This window comes from Poeciliopsis prolifica, unplaced genomic scaffold (genome assembly GCF_027474105.1).
Source record: "Poeciliopsis prolifica strain line A6 unplaced genomic scaffold, Auburn_PproV2 SCAFFOLD009, whole genome shotgun sequence".
Taxonomy (NCBI): Eukaryota; Metazoa; Chordata; class Actinopteri; order Cyprinodontiformes; family Poeciliidae; genus Poeciliopsis; species Poeciliopsis prolifica.
In genome coordinates, this window is record NW_026562384.1 from 12357857 (window position 1) to 12383338 (window position 25482).

General features: G+C 37.9%; 2 protein-coding genes and 1 long non-coding RNA gene across 4 annotated transcripts in view; 2 read left to right on the forward strand and 1 right to left on the reverse strand.

Annotated features, from left to right (window-relative positions):
- The window catches only part of ahnak (AHNAK nucleoprotein), a 29535-nt gene extending 19123 nt beyond the window's left edge, over positions 1 to 10412 (forward strand). The window contains 14 exon segments of the mRNA XM_055034601.1: positions 3 to 180; positions 182 to 534; positions 537 to 2615; positions 2618 to 2716; positions 2719 to 3132; positions 3135 to 3198; positions 3200 to 3228; positions 3231 to 3290; positions 3293 to 3316; positions 3319 to 3739; positions 3741 to 4503; positions 4506 to 5301; positions 5304 to 6068; positions 6071 to 10412. Coding sequence (XP_054890576.1) covers positions 3 to 180; positions 182 to 534; positions 537 to 2615; positions 2618 to 2716; positions 2719 to 3132; positions 3135 to 3198; positions 3200 to 3228; positions 3231 to 3290; positions 3293 to 3316; positions 3319 to 3739; positions 3741 to 4503; positions 4506 to 5301; positions 5304 to 6068; positions 6071 to 9465 — 9440 coding nt within the window. The 3' untranslated portion in view covers positions 9466 to 10412.
- The window catches only part of LOC129362838 (uncharacterized), a 35691-nt gene extending 15117 nt beyond the window's left edge, over positions 1 to 20574 (reverse strand). Inside the window, exon 1 of the long non-coding RNA XR_008606274.1 lies at positions 20402 to 20574. This is a non-coding gene — a long non-coding RNA (uncharacterized LOC129362838). The remainder of the gene's footprint in view (positions 1 to 20401) is intronic.
- klhl4 (kelch-like family member 4) overlaps positions 15380 to 25482 on the forward strand; it is a 32445-nt gene continuing 22342 nt past the window's right edge. Inside the window, exon 1 of one of the 2 annotated variants that reach the window (XM_055034603.1) lies at positions 15380 to 15431. Coding sequence is in view for 1 of the 2 variants with exons in the window: in XM_055034602.1 (XP_054890577.1) it covers positions 21961 to 22412 (452 nt within the window). In the remaining variant the exon portion in view is untranslated. Of the gene's footprint in view, positions 15432 to 21318; positions 22413 to 25482 lie in introns of those variants that run through there. The other variant, XM_055034602.1, reaches the window with a different exon arrangement.

Consider the following 25482-nt stretch of genomic DNA (forward strand, 5'->3'; position numbering starts at 1 on the left):
AAGGGATGTGGATGTTAAAATGCCAAAGATTAAAGGAGATCTCAAAGGCCCAGAGGTGGACATTGAATGCCCAGACATTGACATTGAGGGTCCCAAAGGTGGACTGAAAATGCCTAAATTCAAGATGCCCTCATTTGGTTTGAAAGGCCCCAAGCTAGAAGGTCCAGATGTTGACATCGCCTCCCAAGGCAGATATTGATGTGAAAGCACCAAATGTAGATATTGAAGGAGCAGACCTTGACATTAAGGGACCAAATGCCAAACTGAAAGGTCCCAAATTCCACATGCCAAGCATATCTGGACCAAAACTATCCATGCCAGATGTGGATTTCAACTTGAAAGGCCCCAAACTCAAAGGTGACATGGATGTTTCAGGTCCAAAGATAAAAGGAGACATCAAAACACCTGAAATAGACATCAAAGGTCCAACTGTTGATATTGAAGGACCAAAGGGAGGATTTGAAATGCCTAAAATAAAAATGCCATCACTCAATTTGAAAGGTCCAAACGTGGATATGCCAGATGTTGACATAAATTTAAAGGTCCTAAGGTTGAAGGGGATGTGGATGTTAAAATGCCAAAGATTAAAGGAGATCTCAAAGGCCCAGAGGTGGACATTGAATGCCCAGACATTGACATTGAGGGTCCCAAAGGTGGACTGAAAATGCCTAAATTCAAGATGCCCTCATTTGGTTTGAAAGGCCCCAAGCTAGAAGGTCCAGATGTTGACATCGACCTCCCCAAGGCAGATATTGATGTGAAAGCACCAGATGTAGATATTGAAGGAGCAGACCTTGACATTAAGGGACCCAATGCCAAACTGAAAGGTCCCAAATTCCACATGCCAAGCATATCTGGACCAAAACTATCCATGCCAGATGTGGATTTCAACTTGAAAGGCCCCAAACTCAAAGGTGACATGGATGTTTCAGGTCCAAAGATCAAAGGAGATATCAAAACACCTGAAATAGACATCAAAGGTCCAAATGTTGATATTGAAGGACCAAAGGGAGGATTTGAAATGCCTAAAATAAAAATGCCATCACTCAATTTGAAAGGTCCAAAAGTGGATATGCCAGATGTTGACATAAATTTGAAAGGTCCTAAGGTTGAAGGGGATGTGGATGTTAAAATGCCAAAGATTAAAGGAGATCTCAAAGGCCCAGAGGTGGACATTGAATGCCCAGACATTGACATTGAGGGTCCCAAAGGTGGACTGAAAATGCCTAAATTCAAGATGCCCTCATTTGGTTTGAAAGGCCCCAAGCTAGAAGGTCCAGATGTTGACATCGACCTCCCCAAGGCAGATATTGATGTGAAAGCACCAGATGTAGATATTGAAGGAGCAGACCTTGACATTAAGGGACCAAATGCCAAACTGAAAGGTCCCAAATTCCACATGCCAAGCATATCTGGACCAAAAGTATCCATGCCAGATTTGGATTTCAACTTGAAAGGTCCCAAACTCAAAGGTGACATGGATGTTTCAGGTCCAAAGATCAAAGGAGATATTAAATCCCCTGAAATGGACATCAAAGGACCAGAAGTTGACATTGAAGGACCAAAGGGAGGATTTGAAATGCCTAAAATAAAAATGCCTTCACTAAATTTAAAAGGTCCAAAAGTGGATATGCCAGATGTTGACATAAATATGAAAGGTCCTAAGGTTGAAGGGGATTTGGATCTTAAAATGCCAAAGATTAAAGGAGATCTCAAAGCCCCAGACGTGGACATTGAAGGCCCAGACATTGACATTGAGGGTCCCAAAGGTGGACTGAAAATGCCTAAATTCAAGATGCCCTCATTTGGTTTGAAAGGCCCCAAGCTAGAAGGTGCAGATGTTGACATCAACCTCCCCAAGGCAGATATTGATGTGAAAGCACCAGATGTAGATATTGAAGGAGCAGACCTTGACATTAAGGGACCAAATGCCAAACTGAAAGGTCCCAAATTCCACATGCCAAGCATATCTGGACCAAAAGTATCCATGCCAGATGTGGATTTCAACTTGAAAGGCCCCAAACTCAAAGGTGACATGGATGTTTCAGGTCCAAAGATAAAAGGAGACATCAAAACACCTGAAATAGACATCAAAGTTCCAAATGTTGATATTGAAGGACCAAAGGGAGGATTTGAAATGCCTAAAATAAAAATGCCATCACTCAACTTGAAAGGTCCAAACGTGGATATGCCAGATGTTGACATCAATCTGAAAGGTCCTAAGGTTGAAGGAGATGTGGATGTTAAAATGCCAAAGATTAAAGGAGATCTGAAAGGCCCAGAAGTGGACATTGAATGCCCCGATGTTGACATTGAGGGTCCCAAAGGTGGACTGAAAATGCCTAAATTCAAGATGCCCTCCTTTGGTTTGAAAGGCCCCAAGCTAGAAGGTCCGGATGTTGACATCAACCTCCCCAAGGCAGATTTTGATGTGAAAGCACCAGATGTAGATATAGAAGGAGCAGACCTTGACATTAAGGGACCAAATGCCAAACTGAAAGGTCCCAAATTCCACATGCCAAGCATATCTGGACCAAAACTATCCATGCCAGATGTGGATTTCAACTTGAAAGGCCCCAAACTCAAAGGTGACATGGATGTTTCAGGTCCAAAGATAAAGGAGACATCAAAACACCTGAAATAGACATCAAAGTTCCAAATGTTGATATTGAAGGACCAAAGGGAGGATTTGAAATGCCTAAAATAAAAATGCCTCACTCAACTTGAAAGGTCCAAACGTGGATATGCCAGATGTTGACATCAATCTGAAAGGTCCTAAGGTTGAAGGAGATGTGGATGTTAAAATGCCAAAGATTAAAGGAGATCTCAAAGGCCCAGAGGTGGACATTGAATGCCCAGACATTGACATTGAGGGTCCCAAAGGTGGACTGAAAATGCCTAAATTCAAGATGCCATCATTTGGTTTGAAAGGCCCCAAGCTAGAAGGTCCAGATGTTGACATCGACCTCCCCAAGGCAGATATTGATGTGAATGCACCAGAAGTTGATATTGAAGGAGCAGACCTTGACATTAAGGGACCCAATGCCAAACTGAAAGGTCCCAAATTAAACATGCCAAGCATATCTGGACCAAAACTATCCATGCCAGATGTGGATTTCAACTTGAAAGGCCCAAACTCAAAGGTGACATGGATGTTTCAGGTCCAAAGATCAAAGGAGATATCAAAACACCTGAAATGCATCAAAGGTCCAAATGTTGATATTGAAGACCAAAGGGAGGATTTGAAATGCCTAAAATAAAAATGCCATCACTCAATTTGAAAGGTCCAAAGTGGATATGCCAGATGTTGACATAAATTGAAAGGTCCTAAGGTTGAAGGGGATGTGGATGTTAAAATGCCAAAGATTAAAGGAGATCTCAAAGGCCCAGAGGTGGACATTGAATGCCCAGATATTGACATTGAGGGTCCCAAAGGTGGACTGAAAATGCCTAAATTCAAGATGCCCTCATTTGGTTTGAAAGGCCCCAAGCTAGAAGGTCCAGATGTTGACATCGACCTCCCCAAGGCAGATATTGATGTGAAAGCACCAGATGTAGATATTGAAGGAGCAGACCTTGACATTAAGGGACCAAATGCCAAACTGAAAGGTCCCAAATTCCACATGCCAAGCATATCTGGACCAAAAGTATCCATGCCAGATGTGGATTTCAACTTGAAAGGTCCCAAACTCAAAGGTGACATGGATGTTTCAGGTCCAAAGATCAAAGGAGATATTAAATCCTGAAACGGACATCAAAGGACCAGAAGTTGACATTGAAGGACCAAAGGGAGGATTTGAAATGCCTAAAATAAAAATGCCATCACTCAATTTGAAAGGTCCAAACGTGGATATGCCAGATGTTGACATCAATCTGAAAGGTCCTAAGGTTGAAGGGGATGTGGATGTTAAAATGCCAAAGATCAAAGGAGATCTCAAAGGCCCAGAGGTGGACATTGAAGCCCCAAACATTGACATTGAGGTGCACAAAAGTGGGTTCAAGATGCCTAAATTCAAAATGCCCTCATTTAGTTTCAAAGGATCTAAAGCAGATTCTGTTGATGCTGATGTCAATCTCCCTAAATCAAATATTGACACAAAAGCTGCAGATTTAAACATAAAAGGAAAAGATCTTGCTGTTCAGGGATCAAACATAAAAGTGAAAGGAAAAAAATTTAGAATGCCAAAAATTACAAGTCCAAAGGTCTCTGTGCCAGATATTGATGTGAAAGCACCAGATGTTGACATTGAAGGAGCAGACCTTGAAATGACGGGAACGAATGCCAAACTGAAAGGTCCCAAATTCCACATGCCAACCATATCCATGCCAGATGTGGATTTCAACTTGAAAGGCCCCAAACTCAAAGGTGACATGGATGGTTCAGGTCCAAAGATCAAAGGAGACATCAAAACACCTGAAATAGACATCAAAGGTCCAGATGTTGATATTGAAGGACCCAAGGGAGGATTTGAAATGCCTAAAATAAAAATGCCTTCACTGAATCTAAAGGTCCACAAGTGGATATGCCAGATGTTGACATCAATCTGAAAGGTCCTAAGGTTGAAGGGGATGTGGATGTTAAAATGCCAAAGATTAAAGGAGATCTCAAAGGCCCAGAAGTGGACATTGAATGTCCGGATATTGACATTGAGGGTTCCAAAGGTGGACTGAAAATGCCTAAATTCAAGATGCCCTCATTTGGTTTGAAAGGCCCCAAGCTAGAAGGTCCAGATGTTGACATCAACCTCCCCAAGGCAGATATTGATGTGAAAGCACCAGATGTTGATATTGAAGGAGCAGACCTTGACATTAAGGGACCCAATGCCAAACTGAAAGGTCCCAAATTAAACATGCCAAGCATATCTGGACCAAAAGTATCCATGCCAGATGTGGATTTCAACTTGAAAGGCCCCAAACTCAAAGGTGACATGGATGTTTCAGGTCCAAAGATCAAAGGAGACATCAAAACACCTGAAATAGACATCAAAGGTCCAGAAGTTGATATTGAAGGACCAAAAGGAGGATTTGAAATGCCTAAAATAAAAATGCCTTCACTGAATTTGAAAGGTCCAAAAGTGGATATGCCAGATGTTGACATAAATCTGAAAGGTCCTAAGGTTGAAGGGGATGTGGATGTTAAAATGCCAAAGATTAAAGGAGATCTGAAAGGCCCAGAAGTGGACATTGAATGCCCTGATGTTGACATTGGGGGACCCAAAGGTGGACTGAAAATGCCTAAATTCAAGATGCCCTCATTTGGTTTGAAAGGCCCCAAGCTAGAAGGTCCAGATGTTGACATCAACCTCCCAAGGCAGATATTGATGTGAAAGCACCAGATGTTGATATTGAAGGAGCAGACCTTGACATTAAGGGACCAAATGCCAAACTGAAAGGTCCCAAATTAAACATGCCAACCATATCTGGAGCAAAAGTATCCATGCCAGATGTGGATTTCAACTTGAAAGGCCCCAAACTCAAAGGTGACATGGATGGTTCAGGCCCAAAGATCAAAGGAGACATCAAAACACCTGAAATAGACATCAAAGGTCCAGAAGTTGATATTGAAGGACCGAAAGGAGGATTTGAAATGCCTAAAATAAAAATGCCTTCACTGAATTTGAAAGGTCCAAAAGTGGATATGCCAGATGTTGACATAAATCTGAAAGGTCCAAAGGTTGAAGGGGATGTGGATGTTAAAATGCCAAAGATTAAAGGAGATCTCAAAGGCCCAGAAGTGGACATTGAATGCCCTGATGTTGACATTGAGGGTCCCAAAGGTGGACTGAAAATGCCTAAATTCAAGATGCCCTCATTTGGTTTGAAAGGCCCCAAGCTAGAAGGTCCAGATGTTGATATAAACCTACCCAAAGCAGATATTGATGTAAAAGCACCAGATGTTGATATTGAAGGAGCAGACCTTGACATTATGGGACCAAATGCCAAATTGAAAGGTCCCAAATTCCACATGCCAAGCATATCTGGACCAAAAGTATCCATGCCAGATATGGATTTCAACTTTAAAGGCCCCAAACACAAGGGTGACATGGATGTTTCAGGTCCAAAGATCAAAGGATCAAATCACCTGATATAGACATCAAAGGTCCAAATGTTAATATTGAAGGAACCAAGGGAGGATTTGAAATGCCTAAAATAAAAATGCCTTCACTGAATTTGAAAGGTCCAAAAGTGGATATGCCAGATGTTGACATAAATCTGAAAGGTCCAAAGGTTGAAGGGGATATGGATGTTAAAATGCCAAAGATTGAAGGAGATCTCAAGGGCCCCGAGGTGGACATTGAATGCCCAGACATTGACATTGAGGGTCCCAAAGGTGGACTGAAAATGCCTAAATTCAAGATGCCCTCCTTTGGTTTGAAAGGCCCCAAGCTAGAAGGTCCGGATGTTGATATCAACCTCCCCAAGGCAGATATTGATGTGAAAGCACCAGATGTTGATATTGAAGGAGCAGACCTTGACATTAATGGACCAAATGCCAAACTTAAAGGTCCCAAATTCCACATGCCAAGCATATCTGGACCAAAAGTATCCATGCCAGAAATGGATTTCAACTTTAAAGGCCCCAAACTCAAGGGTGACATGGATGTTTCAGGTCCAAAGATCAAAGGAGACATCAAATCACCTGATATAGACATCAAAGGTCCAAATGTTGATATTGAAGGAACCAAGGGAGGATTTGAAATGCCTAAAATAAAAATGCCTTCACTGAATTTGAAAGGTCCAAAAGTGGATATGCCAGATGTTGACATAAATCTGAAAGGTCCAAAGGTTGAAGGGGATATGGATGTTAAAATGCCAAAGATTGAAGGAGATCTCAAGGGCCCAGAGTTGGACATTGAAGTCCCAGACATTGACTTTGATGGTTCCAAAGGTGGACTGAAAATGCCTAAATTCAAGATGCCCTCCTTTGGTTTGAAAGGCCCCAAGCTAGAAGGTCCAGATGTTGACATCAACCTCCCCAAGGCAGATATTGATGTGAAAGCACCAGATGTAGATATTGAAGGAGCAGACCTTGACATTAAGGGACCAAATGCTAAACTCAAAGGTCCCAAATTGAACATACCAAGCATATCTGGCCCAAAAGTATCCATGCCAGATGTGGATTTCAACTTGAAGGGCCCAAAACTCAAAGGTGACATGGATGTTTCAGGTCCAAAAATCAAAGGAGATATCAAAACACCTGAAATAGACATCAAAGGTGTGAAAGTTACAACCGATGTTCCAAGTCTTGATATTGATCTAAAACATAGTCCTGAACCAATATCTGGTTCCAAAGCAGCACCACCAAATGTTGACATAAATCTGAAGGGATCAAAATTAAAGGGTGAATTTAAAGGAGATGGTCAATTTCCAAAAGCTGACCTGAAAGGCACTGATGCCTTGGAAGTACCTCAGAAAAAATCTAAGTTCAAAATGCCCAAGGTTGGATTCAAGAGTCCTAAGATAAAGACCTCAGAACCTGATATTAAACTGGAACATGGAGATATCAACATTAAAGGAAAGACCGGGAGCCGTGAGGGACTTGATGTTGACATTAGTTTGTCTGGTTCAAAATCTAAAAGTCCCAAATTTAAGATCCCAAAATTTGGCCTCAAGGGTCCAAAAGTTGACATGCCAGAAGCTGGTCTTTCAGAATCTGGAATTGACATAAAAACATCAGATATCACGACAGCAGGAGCAGGATTTGATGTCGATATTCACAGTGGAAAACTTAAAGGATCAAAAGATGTGGACTTAAATCTGACCGGTCCAAAACTTAAAGGGGATTTGAATGTGTCAATTCCAGATGTAGATCTAGGCCTGAAAAAAGCTGATATTAAAGGTTCAACGTTTGAAGTTGAGGGACCGAAGGGTGGATTAGACATGTCCAAGATCAAGATACCATCTTTTGGCATCAAACTTCCTCAGCTGGAAAATTCAAATGATACTATAACCATTCCAAATGTCAATGGTGATACAGTAACCCCCAAAGTTGACATTGGTGGAGTTGATGTTAAAGGCCCTGATGCAAGTCCCAATGTTAAACTTCCCTCAGTATCAGGACCCACCTTGCCTGACTTAAACATTAATCTTACAGGGCTTAAAACAAAAGGAGATGTTAAAGCAGGGAGTCAAGATGTTGACATCAACCTTTCCAAAGCCAAAATAGATATTGATTCCTCTAAAGTAGACTTTAAAGCCCCCAAAGTGAAACTGCCAACTGTATCAGGCCCCAAATGGGATATTAATCTGAAAGGCTCAAATGTTGAAGGAAAAGAAATTAATGTTAATCTTCCTAAAACAGACATTGAAATTAAAGGACCAAAATTATCCATGTCAGATGTGGACATGCATCTTAAAGCTCCTGATGTTGGTATCAAGGATCCTGAAGTTCATACTGGAGGCCCCAAGGTTGGTTTTAAAATGTCCAAAGTCACACTGCCATCAGAATCAGAAGTTAATGTAAATTTTCCAAAAGGTGACGTTAACATTAAAGCACCTGAAGTAAAGGTAAAAGGACCAGAATTTGGTTCCACTGAAGCAAGTCTTGATGTCCCTGACATAGATGTGAAGGGGAAAAAGGGAAAATTCAAACTTCCAAAAGTGAAAGGAAAAGCAAGGAAGCAAGAAGCTGAAACACCAGAAGTAGACCAGGATATTGACACACCAAATATTCATGTGAAAGGGACAAACACTAAGAAGCCTCTTTTTGGTAAACTTCATTTCCCTGATGTAGAACTAGATATTAAATCTCCCAAACTAAAAGGTGATGGATCTTTAGCTGAAGGATTTAAATCACCTGATGCAAGTGTATCATCTGACAGTGCAAAGATTTGTTTGGAAGGCTCTGATGTTAATGTCAAAGGAGGTCCAGAGCTTAGTGCAGGAACTTCAGGACAATCAGCTAGTGGCCTTCAGTATCCAGAGGGTACAATACTGTTTCCAAAAATCAAAGTGCCAAAGTTTGGCATTCTTCAGCCTAAGGTGGAAGGCCAAAATGTTGCAGGAAAAGGAAAATCAGATGCAATGATGGGTGGAAAATTAGACCTGGAAGGTGAATCTGGAGTCAGTTTGTCAGCTAAAGGAAAGTCAGCCTCACTGGATCTATTTAAAAAGTCAAAGCACCGATCTTCCTCTGCCAGCGATGAAGGTTCGCTTGGAGTTAGCTCTCCTTCAGCTCTTTCAGAAGCTGAATCTGGAGACATTTCAATAGATGTAGGAGGAACTAAGGTCAAAGGCAAGAAAGGCAAATTAAAATTTGGCACATTTGGAGGTTTTGGATCTAAGTCCAAGGGCTCATACGAAGTATCACTTGGAAACGACAATGAAGGAGAGATAGAGGGGAGTACAGATGCTTCTGTACCTCTGAAAAAATCTAGATTGTCATCCTCCTCAAGCAGTGACAGTGGATCAAGAGGTGCTTTCAGGCTTCCAAAACTTGAACTATCGGTTTCTCCCAAAAAGTAATAACATCAATTCATCTTTTGTATATGCACTCAAATACAATCTCCTAATGCAGTATAAGTTTTGAACTTCAGTTCTTTTAAATTTACTAGAACATGCACAATTATCTCTGTTTACCTATGAATGATAATTTTAAAGAAAATGAAACAGGAGAGAATTAGATTGTTAAAAAATTCTTCAAACTGTACATAAGATAAATGTATACTTTTATTAATGAATATTGTTTTGTACATAGTCCAGATTTATTAATCTATTGCATCACACAAAATTATAGGTCATACATTTTGTTTCTTCTTTAAATGAATGATTTTTATTGAATGGTTGTTACATATTCGTAACCAGGGGTCTACTGCAAAGAAAATACATCACAGTTGTTTCGAAGGAAAATGCTCTAAATACATTTGAAACACAATTTTAACCAGTTTCCATTTTAGTACATGTACAATTGTTTTTTTGTTTTTTTTGTAAGCTTCAATAGTAGTCAGTGCAGAATTGTATTTTTGCAATGTAATTTTGACAACCTTCTGAAGATTCATATACCTGTATATAGCACAATTGCAAGGACAATCTTTTTGGAAATTCTTTGAAGTGCTGTGCGTACTTCTGATTGCTGTCTCTTCATTAAAGAAAAGTTGTAATTGCTAAAAATGTTGTCACAATAAAAATTAAATTTCTTTGTTTATTTTAAACTGGTTTCTTAATCCTGTCATTTTTACATTCTAACAGTTAGTAATCCTCTATATTTAATTTCATTTGTGAGACTTTGTTTTGTATAGACACCTACTCTGGTCATGTCACACTCACATCTTAATGTCATCTGTTTTCAAACAACTTCTTTGCAGGTAGAAAGATGTATACCATTAATATTTGATGGAGTGCATATTTTTTTGGATCCATGCTTCTGTGTGCATTCTGCCAACTAAATGCAATAAACGGATTTGTAGAGATTATTCTTGTTTTTGAACTTGATTTGGAGTTTTTGTGAGTCAGCTGAATAATAAGTATTTTTTGAGTTCTGTCACAATTTTATTTTACATAATTATATGAAACATTACAGGACAGCTATAATAATTTACATTAAGTACTTTTACACACTGGGATTATAGACAACAAACCTGGTATGGGTTATTTGCTTTTTCTTCCAATCTTTACATTTTATGGTTTTTCATATTTCTAGTTCCTATAATTGAAGATTCTTATCAAGTTTAACAAAATTCTGTGGCCTTCAGCATATAAAATAACCTACTGATAGAAGGATTGTATTTTGTTGCTCTTTATTTCCCAATATAAAACCATCAGCTACGAACATCCATATTTATTGTAAAGAAAAAATATTTTGCTCTTTCTGGTATCATATAGGGAAGCATTTAAACTGACTCAAAACCAGCTGGAAAAGGTTTGGACGGTAGAGCTTGACATATCATGGGGGGAGATTCTTATCTTGGCATCAGCCCAGAAGAAAGAACTGTTTTCATTTGGGGACAAGAAGTTATTGGTTACTTGTCTCATGTGATATCTGTGGTTTCACCATTATCTGAATGTTACTGACTATGGCACTGAAGTATAATATGGAGAGTTTCACACATGTGCAAAGTTAACATTTCAATTTACATTAAGAATTACAAAATCAAATCACCTGCACTCCTTATTTTTTGTGAAATAATAAAATGAGAAAGTTATATTTGGATAATATTTTTTAATTAACTTAAGTAAAAAGACAAATAGGTTCAATTAAAATGATTTTTGGAATGTGTGTATTTATGTTTATGTCAGTGTTTGACCTACATGTTGTGTTTGATATCTGTCACTCATTTTTTTTCTATCTGGGTTTTTATTTTAGTGTCACAACCCAAGATCATTTATCATTTCCATTTAGCCCTCTTCGGAAACTTCAGTGAAACACCCCTGCTTAGCACTCTTAAGCAGACGTTCAATGTAAAAATGAATATTCAAGCATTACAACCTTTAAATATGACGGGCTAAATCTTTCTTTGAAATACATGGCTTTGTGGTCAACAATAACATGCAAACTATTAGTAATAGGCCTGGTGGAGTGAATGACATTAATGAGGCTGGTGAAAACAATTATTGTATTTTTGACTTGCCATGGCCTCTCCTTGGCCTATTCGGAGAGGAAATGTACTATATTGTTATCAACCATTAACCAGGTAAACTTGAGACTATTCTCATATTTGTCCACTACTGTTTCAGGTTGAAAACATGGCTATCAAAGCTACAAATCATATGGTAACTTCAGTTTGTAACAACCACAGAAACCGCTGCTAACATTATTCACCGGAGCTGTAACTTTAAGACCACGTTAGAAAGGTTTGCAATCACAATTGGCTATTCTGCAAATTCATTTAAACACAAGTTAATCCACTTAAACATTACTTTACCTATTTAGGTTTGATAAATATTGCGCATCAGAACACAGCAAATGTGAAAGTGTTGATTAAATTCCAAGAGTTGAATTCAACACTTTGAAAGTGTCTATATTGGTCCACTCTTGATAATGTTAAAGTAACACTTTTGAAAGTGTTATTTGTGATAGAGTTGAATCAACACTCTCAGTAATTGAAATTTAATACACATCAGTGTTGATTTACTATAGTGTGAAAAGTTAATACTAGGAATGTGTTAATTTCACACAGAATAGTGTCAAATATAGATTGACACATATAAATCTGAATATTAAAACACAACTGGTAGTGTGTGCTGTGGTGGCGCAGGAGTTAACCACAACCCACAAAAGGAGGCCTTAGTCCTCAATGCAGCTGTAGCAGGTTCATTTCCCGGCCTGGTGACCTTTACCGCATCTTTTCCGCCTTTTCTCATCACCTATTTTCTTGTTAATTCACTATCAAATAAAGGCAGCTAGAGCCAATAAAACTTTTATAAAAATACTTCTGGCAGTCAATAATCTCCAAATTCACTTTAAGAAACATTAGTCACTTGAATGTACAAAAATCCCAACACAAGTAATGCCCTTTTTAATAAAAGTTTTAAATTTCCTCACTGAATTGTTTTTGTCAACACAGTTACACACAACACAAAATATCTTATTATGTTATACTATAAATATGGAACTTTTATGTCTTATCCTTTTGTGTGCTATTATACTTTTAATCTTTAACTTTCAGCATTTTTACAGCATTGCATGTGTGCCTATTTAAAAAGTCTTAATTCAATGTCTATTTTTAGCATTCACTATAAAATATAAAATTTTGGATATAAGTAATCATAATAATCTTACATAATAAGCAGTTTTATTTACAATACCCTTTATATATCAAATTGAAATCTCAAATCAAATTAATTTGTTCAATTTGCAAGGGAAACATTATGTAATGAACCAACTGCACTGGAGAAATAGATAACATTAATTTAAAACAAATAATGACACTGCCTGACAGTGGTGGACCTGGATCTGATCACCGTCAGAAAGATTATTTCTGGCATAGCAATATTGATTAAGACTTTCAGTGATCCATCCATCCATTTTCTTTACACCCTTGTCCATCGTGGGGTTGGGAGGTGCTGGTGCCTAACGTTCTGGACAGGTTGCCAGTCTGTTGCAGAGCAACATAGAGACAGACAAAAATCCATACACACACACACTCACACCTAGGGAGAATATGGAGAGACCAATTTACCTAACAATCATGTTTTTGGACAGTGGGAGGAAGCCGGACGACCCGGAGAAAACCAGGCATGCACAGGGAGAAAATGCAAACTCCGTGCAGAAAGACCCTGGAATCGAACCCAGGACCTTCTTTCTGCAAGGCAACAGTGCTACTGAGCAGCCCCACTTTTAGTGATAAAACTACTTAATATGTAACATAATATAACACAGATAGATAACAGTATAATGAATTGTCTTGTACATTTTTCTTCTGGATTAGGGTAAAGTCCCCAAGAATGTAACTTACCACAGAGTTGCCTGACTTTAATGCCTGTTTAAAAATAATCTGGTAGTGTAAACAAAAATTTGGGACAAGCTTACTTTGATTTAAAATTTTTCTCTTTCATCTTTTCCTAATTTTCTGTATTGTCAAGGATATTTACAATGTAGAATTTTTTTCAGCAAAGATAGACTCTGGACAAGTGATTCTGTGGGTGCATGTCATAAAACCATATTCACTAAATTAATAATACAAATACACAAAACAATGTATTTGTATTATAAAATGTTTTACAGTATTAATCACAATTATGTTTTAAGGCCTTTTAGAATAAATTAGCAATTTTTATTCAGAGAATCAATGATTCTTAAGTATTTGGCAAAATTTGTTTTGTACTATTTTCCAATGCAAGACGGTGAGTGAAAGTTGACAAGTGACTAAAAACAGTTAAACACTAAATACTGTCGAGCCAATGATATTTACTTACACAAATAATCTTTGTCATCACTAATGTTTCATGTGCATGTGTTTTGCACCTAAGCAAAAAACCAACTAAAGGGGCAGTGGAGGTAAGGGAGATAAACACTACAGACCCCTTATGAATAAGCGAGTGGTCAGTGGCACATTTAAACATACTTACTATCCGAAAGTAAAAAAGAAATGCAGCTCTTATAGATGGAATGACTGCTGTTTATCTGAGCAGAAGTACAAGGGGTAAAACTGGCCAAGATTTTTTTTATGTGATTATCTATGTGTCTGCTTCATTCAGTCTTATTATTCACCTATGAAACAATTAAGAACAATATTCATTCTTTATTAGATTGGGAGTTAGAAAGGACAGCTTAGGGGCACCACTGTTCTAAGATACACTTTCAATATTGTGTCCTTAATCACGTGACAGTAAATGTAAATGATCAATAAAACCTATGAATAAATACCGGACTCCTATTCTGACTAAACAAAAGAAAGCCATTATGGAGTGTTAAGTTCTGAAATTGCCTTTCCCTCACTTTAATGCCCAAGTTGCTGAACTTAGATGAGTGATGATCTACTTCTGCATCATGTTTTTGTTCATATGCACTATTTGGGGTATTTACATTGATGTCAAGGGTTAGTTTTTCTCCACGTATAGGCCAAAAAAGTAACATTTGCTTTAATTGGACCAGAGCATCTTCCATCCATCCATCCATTTTGTAACAACCTTGTCCCTATGGTTTAAGATTAAGCATTTTTTCTAGGGCCAAATTCACACAAAACATTGAAAGATTTATAAACTTTCTCACCTGTTTCATGTGTGAATAGGTTGCTGACATTGTCACTTATTACTTATTAAACTATCAAAAATGACAATGTCAGCAACTGTTAACACTTTCATGCAATGGTAGAAATTAGCATTTAAAGCTTTATGTTGCTGTTCAAACTTTGTCTCAAATTGAACATGTTTCATCAGGTATAGCAATAATGATTGAATAAAAAAACCAGTTGATCCCTGACCACAAGAAAATGCATATTGTTGAGTTCTTTTTAACAAGAACATTGACAGTGTGATGGTGTACTTAATACGTTCATTTAGCTACATGAGACATTTTTATTGACAAATGAAATCCTTAAAGTTACAAAATTGTATGAAGCTTTCATACTTTTTTCCTGCTTTTTAAACTTCATAATAATTTTAAATATGTACATATATTTAAAAGCAAATGCTTTTACTAAAACCCCTTTAGTAGTTTTAACAATCATCACTTCAAACTCCTGTTTACATTAGTGTTTTCAGGATGATTCTTTGCAAAAGCAGTATTGCTTGCAACACAGGATGTGTTTCCAGAGTTCCTGGTTCTTTGAATGCAATTGTTTTTCCAGTGCAGAGGAAGGAAACTTAACAGGAGTTTCCTTTGAAAGAGGAAGGTGCCCCCTTCCTCTCTGTTGAAAAAAAAAAAACATGTTTGTAGTGAAGGAGGGACGTGGGACAAGAATGAGTAGGAAAAGATTCACAGAATCTTTTCGCCATTCATTCCAGCAACAAGTTTCAAACGGACAAGCGCATAGAACAAGGCGGTTTTACTGGTAAGAAGACAGGTTACTAAATCTGACTTAAATCAAGGTAGTAGTTGTATGTCAACATTTTTTACTTGATACTGCAAAAAAAAAAAAAAAAAAAAAAAAAAGAGCCAGAAGAGAGCTGAGCCAGCTGACTTTTTTTGTTTTGTTAATTTACCTCATTCTAATCACAGCATGGATTTGTGCTGAAGTATGGTCCTCATTATGCCTAGACGTGTTGTTATTATTGATCCAGGAGCTACTGTTTGTTAGCGCATAATTTAAGACAATTCATAAATATTGCTTCTTCTTTAGTGTGCGGTTGACTGCATTAGTTATTTACATGTACACCACTCAATTAAGATGTTTTATAAGATAATTAAACGTATGCCTAATGGATTGCAATATTTAAATCGTGGATTTATGTGTATGAACACTCTTTTTTTCCCCCTTTGATGTTAGCAGCAGAGCTGTGATTTCTTAGTCTTTGCCGAACTAAGCTGGGAGAATCGTGTGCTTTTGACAGGTCTGTCTTTCATTGTCTGACAAAGGATTTAGTCAATAATCGTGCAAGGATCATGCAGTTGTGGCTGAGCTTGGAGGGGGATTCCGTTCATGTTTTATGTATTTTACACATCCTCAGAACAATCCAACCTGGTAATTAATGCACAAAATAAACATAATCATAATGCCTGTTGAGAATTTGAAAGTGTAGCAGATTCCATAATATCTCTCTGTAATGGAAAGGCATGGATTTTGTAATTATGCTGCCTTTTTAACGGATTTCATAGCATTAATATGTACGGTTCATCTGTCTTGCATGCTCCAGGAATATCTATCAGGGGATGGAGGTGTGTTCACTGGGGAGGCAGACGTTAGATGATAATATGGTTTACCAAACCACCTGACATCTTGTACCACATCTGTTATGGAGCAGGCAGATGGTGTCCTTGACTCCTAGAACAATTGAAGAGCATTGTGTAATAGCTTTTTACTATTCATAAAGTCATATGTTACTACAATTGTCTTTTTTTGAAAATGGAGCAGTCAAACTTGATTTCTAGGGAGTGTTCAATTGTGCTTTCTTTGATAATTCATTCTGTAGTGCTGGCAAGTTTTTGTGTTAAATTGTTGCTAAAAAATAACTTAACATCTTCTAAAAGCAGTTCAACATTATATTTTGTTCAATAATGATTTTAAAATTGTACACAGGACTTTTGGTTTTCAACATAAGCAGAAACAACATGTTTCTACTTGACATGCTTGCAAATATCAGATTTCTTGGGTTGACATCTATTAGCAGTCCTGTCGATCCATTCTCCCGTCAGAAGTGACAATCTTTTCTGTTTTTCCAGCCATCTTGATAGTTTTATTTAATTATTGCTCCTCCTAACCTACCTATTTGGATGGGTGATCTTATATTTTAAGGTTTGTAGTTGTGCCATAGTTTTTTTTTATTAATTTTAAAATAGACTAACCTTAGCTTTGTGACATGTTCAAAGATTGGGAAACTGTTTCAAAACCTGACATGTCTGATGCTTTTGCTGGTCTTTGTGACACTCTTTTGTTAGTTACAGTTCTCTTCAGACATTTACAGAACAAATGTATTTGTAACAAGATTAAAAACACACAGGAGGGCAATCTTTTATGATGTAGGCGACATCTGAAGGCAAATGCTAGATTTTATTAGGGTACATCAGACTAACAGGGGTTGAATGCACATGCACATCTGTCTTTTTTCCTGATTTAAAATTTTTTGGTTGGAACGTTACAAAATTGGATGCCTTTAAGAAGCAGCCATTCTATTGCCAGGCAATGTGCCACTCAAGGATCTGTTTTGAAATAATTTTAGGAGCAATTGTTCTTGTAGCCAGATCTATTCAGCCCCGACATAAAGCAACAAAAATGTTAGTTGTATTAGTCTTAGTTGTAGTTAGTTATATGAAATACAAAAAGAAAAAGAAACCCTCCCAATGCAGTCTCTTTTGTAGGTAATCACTCTTCAATCTTTGAATTTATCTAACACAAAATGGAGCAAATATACAGTTGGTGCATAGAATATGTTACAAATATTTTGTAGGCTAATATTTGGTTTGTACTTTTTTGTAAAATCATAACCAGTCATTTATGTCTTTGACAGGCAAAAATAAACAATAGCTGTTGGAGTACAAATTTTTTGTTGGAAGTGAAGTGGGTGAATTACAGTTGTTTTAATATCAGCTCTTTCGCTCACTGCAGTCGTGAAGGAGGAGATCAAAGAGAAAACAAATCAGGCTGTGTTTAGATTCATGCTTGTATTCACAGTATTAAAAGTTGATGTCTAATAACTAAGAGTGTGAAGCTGTTGTAAAGAACCAAAAATCCGATGCAGTTTCTCCTTAAAAGAAATGCCTCGTCAAGGAGCTTTGAAATATTTAGTAGGTGAAATGAGGAATGGTGAGTCTCAGTGGATTTTATACTTTCACAATTTATATAATAATAATTCCATAGTTTTTACAGAACAAAATGTACCCTTATACCATTTTGTTCTTAAATTACCCATGCTTTTGTTAAAGAGACATGTCCCCAAATTATCTGAACAGCACGGTTTTCTCTGTGCTTTTTACTTTGAAGCTGAGAGAGTAGGTTTTGTACAATGGGGCAGTATTAAGTTAAAGCTGCAGATAAATGTCAAAAACAAATAGAGACAGCTTTATGACAGCTTTTAAGCTCTGACTGTGAAACAGGAAGCTTACTGACCTTGAAGGTTCATCAGTATGTAGCTTTTCAGTTGTAAGCGCTGGGGCTTTCAAGAAAGGGACCAAAAGAGAATATTTTTTCTGCATGGCTACCTCACATTGAGACGTTCCCCCCGTTGGGATTCTGTTTGATGTGTGACTAACAGACAGCACAGATGTATGCTGGTGTGAAATTAATTTATTTTTGCCTTTGATGGGTAGAGTTTATGTCTGTGTGCTTTTGAAAGAGACAGTGGTGTCTCACAGCTTATCTGTTTATGAATGTACATGCATAAATATAGAGATGCTCAAATCCAAGATTTTTGGTTTACATTAAATAATGATGTCTATGTTCAAGGTATCCAACCATTGCTGATATTTTTTGAAACCAGAGCACATTGACGTTAGGATACAGAGCTGCTGGACCTGAATGCAGATTGCTGAGACCAAGAGGGATGAGGGCATGATGGACTTCCAAACTTATAGTATCTTAAAAAGTCTCAGCTTCGACTTATTAGTTTTAATGACGGTACAAAATTGATCCGAAAAAGCCACTATTCACAATAATAATTCACAAACACGTCGTCATGACAAGCTTTTATGCTATGAAAGTATTAATTGTTCAAAAGTGTAAATTTGAGAATAGAAGGAGCGCCACAAAACAACTCAATACAACAAATGTTTTCTTTTAGTTCAGCGAAGACAAGAACACAATGGTCAAAGTTTCAAACTCTTTTCAACAAGTGGCACCATATAACAGCCTTTCTATGTAATTTCTAGAATGTAAATGGGTGTACCTACCTTGTGTCTGTTAACAATTGCAAATTATGTATGCTCCATGGCAGATAGGGGTTGAAAATGGAAAAAAAAGGATGCATTTAGGCTGGCTTTCCTGTTGCCTGGCAAACACCCTCCACCCTGGAGGTGTGGACTTTATTGAGGTTTTAAATTTGTCCCAGTTGCTAATGTTTGCCCATGACGCATGTAATTCGCCACTTCAATGCTAAGAAGCTAACCAGAAGTCGCCTGCACTGTAAACAATCACTGCAAAGAGAGAAGTGCTGATCCACACAAGGCAGCTGTTAATGTTCATTCAATATTTGGAAGCATGGCCAACACAGACTGAAGCTTCACTACAAGCAGACCACAATTGTTAAACAGCAAAGATAATTGTTTTATTAAGTTATTGTTCTCTACACCTCCTTCTGTTCATTGATTGGTTCAGTCAAAAATTGACCGGGAATAATTCAAGTTAAGGGGAGAAATCCCAGATTATGCTGGAAGCTAGATTTTTTTTTTTACCTGAATTGCACAGGAAAGCAATGGCTTTTCATGTTATCTGCTAGATATCATAGTTGGCTCTCTTCTGAGATAACTTCTCTTTGATATAACTTGCACTGCTCTAGATGCTTACACAAAACATATACAAATACATTTCTTTTGTGTCAATTTCTTTTTGAAAACAATGTCTGAAGAAAGTGATGCTGCACAGAATGTGTAAACCTAGGTGACCTGCCCAGTAAAAAAAAAACAAAAACAAAAAAAAAACATTTATTGATTCATTAGAATTTTTTCATTATTGAGAAAGGCTAAACGTTTTAATATTATCAATTGTAATAATGCAAAAATGTTTTGGGCCATTACCTTAAAGATCCATAATATAATCAGCTCCACTTGATATATATAAGTACAATATGATCAAAATTTCTAATCAAATTGATTTGAAAGATTCACCTTCCCATAGAAACACCTAAATATTAAATACTTAGAGCTGAAATAAATTTAACCAATACTCTTTGTTCTGCTTATCTAAAAAGACAATGCCCTGGGCATTTGCCCATATCTTTCGTGTCAGAAGTCATCACTGACTGCACCATTAAAAACAGCAATTGAGTGCACAGTGCTGTAATGTCTGCCACCATGGCATGCTCTGTGTGCTCTTTAGGTCTTGTGTTTTATTTATTTCCTAATTAAATAAATAATGTATATAATTAAATAAAAATAATAGCTACTGCAGTGTACGCAGAGCATCACAAGAACAAAGAACGGCTCTCAGTGAGGCTCCAGTCTTATCTTCTTAGTAAAGAGAAGTTCAGAAGATCGGATCGTTCGTGAATATCATGTCAGACTTTTGGTCACAGCTTCGTCCCATACATGCGACACGTAAGTCAACACCTCCGCACTATAATTCAGGGCAATGAGTGACTTTTTTTCATCACAAATGCTTATGTGTCTCTGTACAGCTAACTTTGCTAACATCACGTCAACGGAGCAGCTCACCTTTGTTAGAGCTTCTTTTCTGAGTGACGAAAAAAGTGAGACGTCGTCCCCACCGTCTGTGAAAGCGAAGCGCTGCTGAATTAGCTGTCGCCATCGGATTCCTTATGATTTATACAGCAGTCTAATCGTCTATTACCGACGATTAGACGACATTTTCTGCCTCTCAAAGAAACCCACTGCGCATGTCTTGGAGCGCCACGTGCGAGTGAAATGTGGGGAGGGAGGTAACAGAAACTCGTTATTGCTTGAATTTTAATCGGTGCGTTTTGCATCCAGTGAAAAAAAAAACATGTTAACAAATAAACTGGACAGTATGCTGTAATTTAGTAATATTTCCACAGTTGCGGTCTTGACTGGTCTTGAAATAAAATTCAGAGTCCTCAGCTCCAGAGACTTGAGACCATCAAACAATGGGACTTGTTTGATGGTCAATGGTCTCAATGGCCTCGAGACCAAGACCACTACACCACTTGGACCAGCTTCTTTCTACCTTAGTCTTATTGATGCTCAAGATAAATGGTTGATTCCAAGTCAAGCACCCAATCATTGGGGCTGTTTTAGAATTGGCATTGTAAATCGAATATGACTACAGCTGACTAAAATACATAGAATTGCATTTTATAAAATTGGATTTGAATCCATTTATCTGACTGGATTGATCTGATTGTATGTTTCTGTACAGAAATTGAACCTGCTTTTCTTGTAAAGTGAATTAATGCAAAAATAGTGTCTGGGATATTGGATAGAACGGTGGAAAAGATATTTCATCCAAGAATGACACGAACCGGATGAGATACCAATCTGCTCAATCCCACCTACCTTATGAGTTTATATTAATTGTTTTGAAGGTTCTTTCTCGACCACTTCTCAAACAGGCAGTGGTTTGCTTTGTTATGACGTGACCTCATCAGCCTGACTCCTTGATTCTCCACCTTCTCCGAGCAGCAGGAGCAGACAATCACATTATCACTCAAATACACAGAAACCTACAACTACCCACACAGAGCAGAAGTAAAGGAGTATAGGAAGGGCTTAAGAGATCTTCTCATTGAGATTCCAGGATATATGTGCCTTTTTCTGACAGAACGTGTGCAGAGTGTGTTACTGTGTGCATAGGAAAGACAAGCAGAATGTGTGAGAGAGAGCAAAAGAGAGAGAGAGGGAGAGGGAGAAAGCGAAACAGAGGAGGCACAGGGGTGGGAGGGTAGATCATGCATGTGCATTATCTCAGCTCCAGCGGCACAGCAGCAGCAAACAGAAACAGCAGCAGCACAGGGGGGAAGGAGAGAAAGAGAAAGAGAGGAGGGAGAGTCTGAGGGAGGGTTGTAGTCTCAGGCAAACGAACAAAAGCTGCAGAGAGTAGCTTTCCATCTCCGCTAAAAAGACCAACGGTGGTGTTTTACAAAGAGGAGGAGGTGGTCATGATAATTGTGAGTCCGTAACGGAACAGAAGAGGCACACTGTAATCAGTGCAGACTGAAGGCAAGGCTCTTCTCTTTGCTTTCCATGTTTTTGGGGACTCAGCATACCACTGCCTGCGTCTCCAAACCCAGAAGAGGATGTCTGTGTCAGGGAAGAAGGAGTTTGATGTGAAACAGATCCTCAGGCTCCGTTGGCGCTGGTTCAGCCATTCATCTCAAGGTTCTGCTGGTGGTGGAGGTGGCAGTGTGGGAAGCTACATCCAGCAGGATGGCCTGGACCACAGAGGAACTCCTGTCCAGGGACGGCTGAAGAGCCACTCGAGGGAAAGGGGCATCGGAGGATTGCGGAAGACCAGCAGTCCTGTGCACAGCGTCATGTCGCAAACGCCAGGGCCAACACCTGTCTATGTCAGGACAGGTCATCAGTCATGGCATCATCAACCAAACACCATCCAGGGCCTCCAGGTCAACGAGGAGTATCCAAAGAGCATTTCCTCTCCCAGCACAACGAGGAAAGAGGAAACAAACTCTGGCCAAGAAGAAATGATAAGCAGCATAGAGGAACCTGCAGAGGTGGAAGCCAGAGACAGGTATGACGACTGATGGGCGTCAATAAGTTTGGAGGCAGATATTTGCTATACCTCATTTGTCCCTTTATAATATCTATGAAAATAGGTAAAAACGTGATCATAGGATTTTATTTCCTTTTTCTTTCTTATTTGAAGAAATAAGTTAGCTTCAAAATAAAAGTGTTATCTTTAGAAAAAAGTCTGAATCCTAAGGCCACAACAGTTATAAATTTTTTTTTATATTTTTATTTGCTAGTGGAACTGAAATAACTTTTAGGTAAATAATTCTTAAATCTCAATGTCACATTTTCTTAGTCAAGTCAGAAAAACCTGCTTTTTTATGTCTTATTGCTAAGCCATATTAACATCCTTTAAATAAGCTAAATGAGGTCTACCTGCACAATATGCTTTCTGTATCTTTTGCTAGTTGGCTGACATCATGGCTCACCTGAGAACATCTATTCCTTACTGTCCACAGCATGTTAGGCAGGGTAAACCAATAAAATAGCTTTTTAATTATTTACAGCTGGGGCCTTTTCTGCTTCCTTTTTCATTTTGTAGCCTGGATCACACTCTGATTCTTATTCCTTTAAGCACTTCATTTTTTACACAACACACTAATGGATTTTTTCAATTGAGTCAAAAGTGGATAGCCGGAAAGATTCATTAGATCATGTAACATGTCTTGGAGCAATAAAAATAGGTGGTAATGAAATCAGATGATTTATTCTTAGAGTCAGCCACAACTCTGTCCTCTCCTTGTGCTAAAAGCTAGTGTAGCTCTAAAGAAGGTTCAAATCTTTAGACAAATTTTTATGCTAAACCAATTTAGTTGTAGTAAATACTTTCCTTTGCCTATAAATGTTGCATTTCTTCTTCACTTCTTCTTGTGATCCTACATCATCTTCAAGGAAGTAAACAGGTTAGAGATGTACCTGTGAGTGTCAGCCTGTTTGTGTGCATGCTGTCTAGCAGAACACTAAGAGCACCTCACAAGACAGATGAAAAGCCCAACTCTCCTTTTATCTTGGCTGTGACATTCTGAGGTGATTGGTCCTTAAGCTCTGCTGATTCCCTGTGTGCCTTTGTTCCGTGCACCTGGTGATGAAATGAACAATGATGGTAAACCTGTCCCTTTGTTTTAGATAGAGCTCAGTGTGTATTGCCAAATGCGTAGTCTGATGCTCTACAGTGAAAAATGTGTCAGTGTGGATTGAATGAATGCCACAGGCAGTGGATGGTTGGGCTCCCTGAACTGAGCATGAATTATTCCGAGTTAAGATACGGCTGTAGAATCAACTCCACATTCTTCTCTTCATGTCGGTATAATTGGCAGATGTTCATGTTTTGGAGTCCCTGTGTGTGAAAAGGGCATGCATAAAAGATGTGGCTCACAGTGAAAATGCGTAGCTCTCCGACTCCCAGGAACCTTGAGTTCGTGTTGGCCAGCGTATTTTGACAATTATCCTGAATTATTGAAACATTTCTGTTCTATTGGATCATAAAATCCATTTTTGGGTTATGTATTCACTACAACACTGATATTAATTTATGTATTAAACAATGGTAGGCTTTTAACAACCAAAGAACACCAACTTGTTTTATTTCTCACATAAAACTAGGCAGTTTGGAAATTAGAACGATTTAAAAGGTCATCCTTTTAAAATGCTAGGTTTTTGTAACATGTAAAAATAAGAACATTCTGTACAATACAAATTAAAAACAAATATTTTAAGACAATAAAAAGGACCACCTGGTTGCAAAAATGTGCATGTACATATTATTCCCATTTCAACACTTGGGTAAACACCAAACATCAGTAATAGTATTCTGAACATACTATAAATTTATAATTCATTTCAGATTATTGCTGATTAAATCCATCCAAAATCTAGAGTTTGAAGAGCAGTTAAAAAATATTAAAAGCATTTCTTTGAACAAAGGTATCAGTCAGGAAAGTGGCCTTTTTTTTTTTTTTTTCAGTTTAGCCAAGACATTCAGGTGTCTGAGAACTAAAGATGAAAAGGAACTTTACTTTTCAATATCACAGAGTGCCCAAATGAGTGTACACTGATCAATAATCGAATGACTTCAACTTTTGTGCTGACCCAGACAGAATATGAAACGAAATCTGACAAAAAAAAAAATCATACGTGAATAGGATTGTGCCCAAGAAATGTTTTGTTGGAAAAATAATGACATCAACATGTGGAAACCTGAAAGATTCCTTTAAAGAATACTGAATGTCGAAATTAAACAAAAACAATATAAGTTGGAAAAGTGTTTACAACTCATAGTTTTCATGCTATCTAATTTTATTACTTCACAAAAATCTAGCTTTTCAGAAGGGATGTGTAAGCATTGGAAAGCCGCTGTGCACGTCTGGACCATCCAGAATGTAAAATAAAGAGAAAAGTTCAAATACCAGGTCATCGATAGCTGTGTGTTGCATCAAGCTACTTTTAAATCCCGATCACTCCTCATGGAAACACAGCGGCTCAGTAACTGTAGCTTTGGTATAAACTCTCCATGTTGAGATGTATAACGCAAAGCCAAATTAGACCAGTGACTGTGTGACACATCATGGCTCACGCATTCATCTGTAGCTAAGCAGATGTGGATGGCACTGAGATATGTACATTTATTTACCTCACCAGCTGGGTGGCCCTAATACGTCTCACATCATAAATCCCTGACACGTAATTTGTCACAGTCTCTCAGGCTGAAACTAGAGAATGCTTCTGTTGCTTGTCAGAGAAAAACAAAAGTTCAGCTGTAGTTTGAAAATGTGTCAGTCATTTCTTGGTTTGTGTGTGTGTGTCGCTCCATAATTAGCTTCATTCATGAAGTTGCTATAAATACTCCATCCCATTAACGTGATTTTTAAAATTTGTTTTTCTCTGAGGGAAAAACAAATTGGTTCATTGTTGTGAACTCTAAAAATTCATACATGGATAAAAAATTTAAACTTGGAGCATAATATCCACACCTCGTGAGTCAATCCTAATGGTTGAAGAACTTTTCATAACGTTTTTTGAACAGTGTCTCTACCACCTTTGGACATCCAGAGACTAAATTATTTATTCTGTAT